Here is a 7,888-nt window from a genome sequence, read left to right as displayed (position 1 = left end):
TTCAAAGTGGTTTAACCGTGAGATTTGAGATAACACGGGTCACAAACGTACTATCATTTACTTCTGATATGATTCAATAATTGCACGCATAAAATATTACATTACTCAATATTACAATTATACCATAATTTATAGACGTATTGGGGTTTATCATTTTCAATAAAGTGAATAGCGCTTTATATTTGACAATTGTCTTTTACCGCCATTTTTGTAGATCTATTTCAAAACTTTTCAGATCAGTTATTACCATTTGGTCTTGTGCTAATTACCGATAATGCGATCATATTTCATAACATAATTGCATGAAGTCAAATAAGCAAAGAAAAATTTCTAGACACAGTCCTTTTCTGAAAGAAGTGTAGTTTGGATGATTAATGTGCGACTTGAATTGAAACTAAATATAATTATTTTGGATCTTCTACAATTTGCCATATGTTCCAGCTGAATTTATCAAGTAATATGAAATAAACATGTATGTTTAGGTTTCTTTTTTAAAAAGCAACTATGCATTACAAGTCATATGCAGTTAATGATGTAAGAAAATAAACGCTTTAAGCAACTTGAAGAACAATTGTAAATTTTCACGACAAGAACTATGGGAGGTCTTGTTTGCCTGGAAAGGAAACCGACTTCTATAAACAAATCGAAAACGTATGGATCTCGTAGTAAATCTAAATCGGATCGTTCAACGTTAAAGACACCAACATATGATGAAGTTCCTGGGATATGTAATACAGACAAATCTGTAACCAATAACGATGTAACTCTGTATGAAACAATAAGGTGTGTAACACGTAAGAAAAGTCATAATAACAAAATAATTAGTTCCATTTCTGATGATAAGTCATACGCAAAAGTGTTAAGTGTGAAGAGCAATTTGTCAACGAGTGACAGTAAGACTTATGAAACTGTCAGAAGTGTTCATTTGACAGACAGTGAAACTGTTTCAAGTGGTACGAAAGGGGGTACTCAATATACCTCCATGGATCAAGGTATCCTGCTTACAGCTGATGTATGCAACACTGAGCCATGTACAGAACAAGATTGTGATCGCTTACATGATATGTGTGCATTGTGTGCTAGTAACAGCCTCGCAGAACAAGCAACACATATCTGTCTAACTTGCAGCAAATTTGGGAGATATTTCTGTTATAAATGTCTTCATTTACATAATAAATTTAATTACGACCATGATGTAAGATCCCTGTCAGCTCCGATGTATGACAACAGGTATGCCATATTTTACTTCACCCTAAGCTGTAAAATTGCACGATCTAATATAAAATCATTTACACTCCTTATTTAGAGCAAAACTATTTTAAAGTAAAGGTGATGATTTAAGTTTATCTACCAAAATGATGTTAAAACAAAAATATTTTCCTTTGTAAGGCGGATTTAATTTGTTTGTTTATTTATTTATTTTGGGTTTAACACCATTTTCCATCAGGCCTAAAAACTTCTTTGTTTCCGGCAACATGCTAAAAAAATTAGGGTAGGTAGGTCGGATTTTTTTTGAATTATTTTATTAAAGGAAATCATTTTTTTGTGTGTCAAAAATGAATAAAAATAAGGGGGTTATACCTTTAGAGCATTAGTAAGTTGATTTCTAACATCACTGGCCATGTTTAAAGTATAAAATGTGCAGTTTTCCACCTTTTTGTTAAAACGTTGAAAACAAAAATTCTCCAAGGCCTTTAAAACATTTAGGGTGGGGCCAAAAACTTAGGGTAAGTCGGGATACTGGAAACAAACATTTTTTACGTCTCAGTATTTCAGTTATTTAACGGCGGGCAGTTAACGTATCCAGTTCCAGTGCAAACCTGTTTTACGAAAGTAACTGCCAACTTTCCCACATGAATGAAAGGCTAAGGACGAATAGTCTTTTATCAAATCATCTTGGAGAAAATGCACCTCATCCGGAGATAGAACTCTCTTTACCTATTGAGCTAAGTGGGGTGGCTAGATAATGTTTAGAGAGTTTTAATAAAAAAATTTGTTATTTTTGTATTGAGAATGCTAATAACATATGTTGTGTGTTGAACAGATTAATCAGTGTTAAAAATTCTAATTGCACTACTTTTTGTTTCACTTAAAAACTTACAGTAAAATCGATACTGAAAAATCGGATTAAAGGAATCCTATGCCGATATTACGAATATCACACGAAACACGATGAGCAATATAGTTATAGAGGATAAACGTATGTCATTTGTCATAAAATAAAACTAGCTGAAATGTTGAATCATTAGGTTCAGTTTGGCGAATTATCACGGAATTTGTTTTGAAACTGTCAGATCTAAAGTAAGGTATGGTGTCATTTAAACTTGAAATTTACTGATCATTAAATGAACGGCACTCCTGTTGTTCGAAAACAAGTCATGTGTGTAATAGAGTTCCGCCGGTGCTAGGGGGGTGTGAGAGGTGTTGCAGATTTCACTACCACTCATGAACAGACTCAGTCAAACCAAGTCTGCTATAATTATTCTTTTTGGTTGCATTCTTTGCTTCCAAAGGATCTTATTACAGATTTTCTTTGCAATCATCTGCTCAATCATTTTGTTAGACAATTTATCATTATTCTTTCTTTCATCAGATTTTCGGAAAGCCAAGCTATCACAAAACAAATAAATAAACGCCCAAACAGCTCTGTCTTAAGTAATACATCAATAGCAGAAATCCGATCGCAGAATGCACTTCATTTACAATCAGAGATAGCACAACAATGTCAATACGAAATGGCGAATTTTTCAACTGAAGAAACAAATAGAAACTACAAAACAGCCAACTGGATCAATGAGGCGACCAGCTGGAATCCTGCTAGACCCTCTGTGCAAGATAAAGAACGAAAGTTTACCTATGGACCACACTGGAACCCAAAAGTGCATAGTTGCTGTAACGAGGTTCAGAATAAACCATACCAACTAATGAATGGAGGCGACACTGTAATGAGCCGATTACAAGAGCAAGCAAAAGACACTAACTCAAATTATGTTTTGCAATGTGAATTACCGACTCAGCATTACGGGGTTGTCGGAAAAATAAATGAACAACTTACTCTTACTCGGAAGTACGCAGAACATTGTTTAAAATATGAAGAGCGTATCAAGAACGAAGAAAATGAAAGATCTAACATGGCGACGGATTATGTCGAAAACGCGACCAACGAAGCAATGAGGCATGAACGGCATTCACCAAAATTGCAACATTCATATCAGCTGAAAAGAAATGGAGATTTGTTCTCGTTACAGACAACATCGAATCGACGACATGAATCAGTGAACAGGTCTATTAAAATATCAACACAGTTTTTAGAACTGTACAATAAGGAATGGGCAGATGGTTTCACTGCCCTTGTTCACGCAGACAAAGGAAACAAAACTGAACAACAAGCTTGTGACCTTCTCCTACGAGTATTAACTGTAAGTCCACTAGAGCATACAACAAACAATTCAATTGTAATCATTTCTCAAACAAGAATTTAACGCGTTGGTCTAATATAGCATGTTTATACATGAAAACAATACAACGGACAGTATTATTCGATTTATAGATTCACATGTTAAATGAATACCATACAATCAGCGACACACTTAGCCTTTTCTCTTAAATTCCATTGGTTTCTTCTTGGGCTGACGGGCCCGCCTCGTTGCATTAAACTTATAAAATTAAAACAGTGTGCAACTGCGTAAGCCTTTTGTTTGTTGAGTTCTTTTAACTGTACGATAAGTACGTAGATCTAATAATAGTGATAGCGGTAAATCTTATTATACTTGACGAACATAGCTTTTAAAATGTATATATCATTTGAAATGCAAAATGCTGAAACACAATGCACTAACATTTTCAGACTATATATTTGATGTGCAAGGAAAAGGTTCAGATCAATCCAAAATCGAATACGTCGATATCCTCAAAGAATAAGGTAAGATATTTATTTATATATAAACACTTTTGTATTTTAATGTTGCCTTCAAAATATCTACTTTCGTATTAGAAAGTAAACATGTTTGTCACTACCCGTTTACTATGGTCTTTGAACTTCTATTCTACTACAAGCAATCAGTTTCTATTGTCCTACTTTATTGAACTCTCAAATGCATATTGATTAAATGGGCGGTGCATAGAATATTTTAATCTTCGGTTGATTTTCGTACATTCCGTTTTGTATACGGAAAGTAACCAGCAATTAAAATAGTTTATTTTTAAAGCGTGTATACGTATATACGCAAGACACGATAGCTCAGTGGTCATCGTCTATAGCTTGAAACCTGGAGTTCGTAAGATCGATACCGTACAGTATCTGAGGTTTTTCCCCCTCAAATTTCAACAAATACTCTGAACATGTACATTTTTATCCAGTATTTCCTTCATTTTATTTTCACAAGTATTCTTTTTTCATTTTTATCTCTTTTATTAATTTCTCATTTATATAAAAAAAATTATATATGAGCCGTGCCATGAGAAAACTAACATAATGGGTTTGCGACCAGCATGGATCCAGACCAGTCTGCGCATCCGCGCAGTCTGGTCAGGAACCATGCTGTTCGCTTTTAAAGTCTATTGCCATTAGAGAAACTGTTAGCGAACAGCATGGATCCTGACCAGACTGCGCGGATGCGCAGGCTGGTCTGGATCCATGCTGGTCGCAAACCCACTATGTTGGTTTTCCCATGGCACGGCTCATATATTTTATGTATTTTTTTCACAGTTCATTTCACGACTATACAAATTTCATAAATATGAATTACAACTAGCTAAATTCATCATCAGTTTCATTCGCAGTGTCGGTACTGCTGTCATCGAAGTCATATAAATCATATAAATAATTGAAAATGAAAAATAAAAAATGTGCTCGCTAATGGGCTTGAACCAGCGATTAACCGCATTCGAGCCAAATGCTGTAACCACTGAGCCACAGATACGATCGATGAGAGTGTGTTTCACTTACAATACTAATAATTATATTTAGACACTTTACCAAAATTTCTTTCCGTAAAACATACGGATAGCACCGAAGTTGGGCCGAATATTATAATATCGAATGCACAGAGCATGTAATGTATACATATTTGACAGGTTAAAAAATAGCACAATAAAATAACAGAACAGGGTTATAATGGATGCAGTAAGTTGTTTTGTATGACGCGCAGTCATGTCGTGTAACATTTTACATGTATTTTTACACAGCATGTACTTTTTCCTCCTGGTTTACTATTGGAATATATATAAACTAAGACTTTTGAATAAAAACATTTATGCATAATAACTATATGTTTCATGTACTGAAATGGTCAATTAAGTTACATATTATCTTTTGTCTTTTTGTCATTATTGTTTATTGAAGTGTGTTTAATGTTCACTTTAGACTGATGAAATTGCTGCTACTTTGCAAGATGAAAGGAGGAAGCAACCTACTTATCTTATGAAAGAAATAACAAGGGTAAAATAACACGTCAGTTAAATACGAGATGTATAACGTAGCCTTAACAGTGTCTTTGAAGCACATTAAATTCTTTGTTTTTTGAAGATTATTATACTATACATGTAGATATAGTTTTTTATTTTTGAAAATATATTATTTTCTTATTAATCTCAAACTTGTATTTCTGTTATTTTAGGAAGTCATGCATTCTTTTCAAGAATCCCTACCGAAAGAAGAACGTTTACTTATAACTCAATTTATCATCAGATGTGCAGGAGTATGTTTTCTTATGGTAAACCAAGAATCGCAGTTCTGTATAGATACGAACATAAATCGTCATGGAGAACTTGTCGATGCAAACCGATACAAAGCTTATCGAGCACAGGGAAACTCTATTGACTACATAGTTTGGCCTGTCTTGTTTTTGGAAGATAACGACACAATTGTTAACAAAGGAATTGTACAAGTAATGAAGCAAGACAGCTGTATGTAGATTACAAGACGCTACGAATTGACATATATAAGTGTAACTCTATTTTTTCAGGTATAATCATTGTTACAGTATATATGTTAGATTTATAACAGTTGTGTTATCATACAACCACCTAAAGACAGCAGTTATGGGTCATTGTACAACAGGAGTATAATGTTGCTACATATGTATTCATGTACAACAAACTATCATATCATCTATCAAAACTGGTATTAGATGTGTGCAACTTGCTTAATCGTGCCCTTAAGGACATGCACTGCATTCCCTGTATATGAGATGGGCGAATTCTTTCCCAATAATATAATTTCTTCGAACTTTGGATATTGAAAGACAATCATCTAAGAATCAAAAATATGCAATAAAAATCATAGGTCACCGGTACTGAAAAAGAGTTATCTGCCCTTGAAAAAGGCATTTTTTGGTTAAATAACGTTTTCAAGTGCAGATAATTCTTTTTCTATACTGGTGACCTATGATTTTTATTGCATATTTTTGTTTCATAGATGATTGTCCTTCAATATCCGAAGATTGAGGAAATTCTATTATTGGGAAAAGTTTCGTCCCGGATTCTAGCGTACTCCTTTAAAAGTTAGAAAAGTTGTTGAGGATATTGGTGTACTTATACCTCAGATTGTGTTACTTCACACAGTCACTAATGTTAGATGCTTTCTTAGCTTGGAGTTCCATTTACACTGTCTTGCCTAAATGACAATAGGGTGAAATCGGCATATATAAAGCTTACTGACCGTTCCACGGAATTTGTATTATGTTATGTATATTGTCTTTATGTTGCAAGTTGGTGGTGTTACTTTTCTTTCTCTACGTCCCTGTTTCCTACCTTCACGCCTCCTTCTTCTTTTAACTATGAGTGAGGTTAGTTACATACCATATAAGGGCGGTAACACCTAGCTGGTGACTTTGTCACCTATTATCCCTGTATCGTTCATGCTTACACTGCTATAGTTTGTGGTCTAGGGGAGTGTGTTTTTTTTGGCGTGCCGTATTAAGCACGATTTTATGACCTCGTATGACCTTATGCCGCCTGAATAATGTACCAATCGGATTGCTTGGTAAGGTATTCTCGGTATTTTCAGCCATAATGAGAGATTTTGTAAGAGTGGCGCTGACTGAAAGAAAGGCTGAAAATGCTTCACTCTGAGTCATGTATGACACTGAGTGAAATGACAACGCGTTCGTCATCTATAACCTCTATAAGTACAGCACCATCGGGTTGTATGCGTACCACTTGAACAGGTGTGCTTAACCAAATATTCATCTGCTCATCCTGACATATTTCTGTTTTGGTAAGTTTTCTTGTTAAGTTATTTCTGTTTTGTTAAGTTTCCTTTCCTTAAGTTTTGTTTTTACAAAAAGGTTATTTGTTTTATACAGTCATTAACTCTTACCCTGCATTACAGCAACAATTTCTAAACAGTGCAAATCGTTACTAACCTGCAACAACATATCCGATATTGTTAAATTTTAGACTCTAAATTTTAAATTAATCTTTCCGGTGTAAACAGTACTGTACATATTCTGAATGATAGACAAATTTGATAATAAGCTGAAGTAAGGTAAGGGTTCATGTTGCTTCCAACAATTCCAGAAATAAAGTATAGAACGTATTTCAATATTGTTTGCTTACTGTTACCATCTTTTAAGCACCAAAGGCTCAAAGTGAGCTTTTGTGATTGTTTGGTGTCCGTCGTGTGTCCCTCCACAATTTCTAAACACAGTCTTCTTCAGAACTACTGTCCTCATTTATACAAAACTTCACAGAGGCCCCTTTCAACATTGCCAAAAGATTTAAAATAAAGGTTTCTGCCCATATATAACTTGTGCTTCAGTTACATCACGCCGACCATCTTTTTTAAAGATATTTCTTGTTTAGAGTTCGCCTTTCCAAGTTAAATATTCACCTTTTCTTTTTACTCTTCCCCAAGACCTCCGCCACTTTCATTACCCCATCCCCA

At 34.5% G+C, this 7,888-nt stretch overlaps 1 protein-coding gene across 1 annotated transcript; it reads left to right on the top strand.

Annotated features, from left to right (window-relative positions):
* Positions 1-6: 6 nt before the first annotated feature.
* LOC128554802 (uncharacterized) lies at positions 7-6,258 on the top strand. The gene is made up of 5 exons (XM_053536116.1): positions 7-1,230; positions 2,594-3,419; positions 3,848-3,922; positions 5,366-5,440; positions 5,619-6,258. Exons 1-5 carry the CDS (start codon positions 596-598, stop codon positions 5,913-5,915), a joined length of 1,908 nt encoding a protein of 635 aa, XP_053392091.1. The 5' UTR covers positions 7-595; the 3' UTR covers positions 5,916-6,258.
* The last annotated feature ends 1,630 nt before the right edge of the window (positions 6,259-7,888 follow it).

The sequence above is a fragment of the Mercenaria mercenaria genome, unplaced genomic scaffold (assembly GCF_021730395.1).
Source record: "Mercenaria mercenaria strain notata unplaced genomic scaffold, MADL_Memer_1 contig_760, whole genome shotgun sequence".
Lineage (NCBI taxonomy): Eukaryota > Metazoa > Mollusca > Bivalvia > Venerida > Veneridae > Mercenaria > Mercenaria mercenaria.
Note: the sequence above shows the minus strand (reverse complement) of the source record. Positions and strands in the feature narration are given on the sequence as shown.

Excerpts from the sequence above, each read along its gene's own strand:
- LOC128554802 (XM_053536116.1), top strand. The coding sequence starts at position 596 with ATGGGAGGTCTTGTTTGCCTGGAAAGGAAACCGACTTCTATAAACAAA. Across the intron at positions 1,231-2,593 it reads GCTCCGATGTATGACAACAG|ATTTTCGGAAAGCCAAGCTA; the intron begins GTATGCCATATT and ends TTCTTTCATCAG. Across the intron at positions 3,923-5,365 it reads CGATATCCTCAAAGAATAAG|ACTGATGAAATTGCTGCTAC; the intron begins GTAAGATATTTA and ends TGTTCACTTTAG.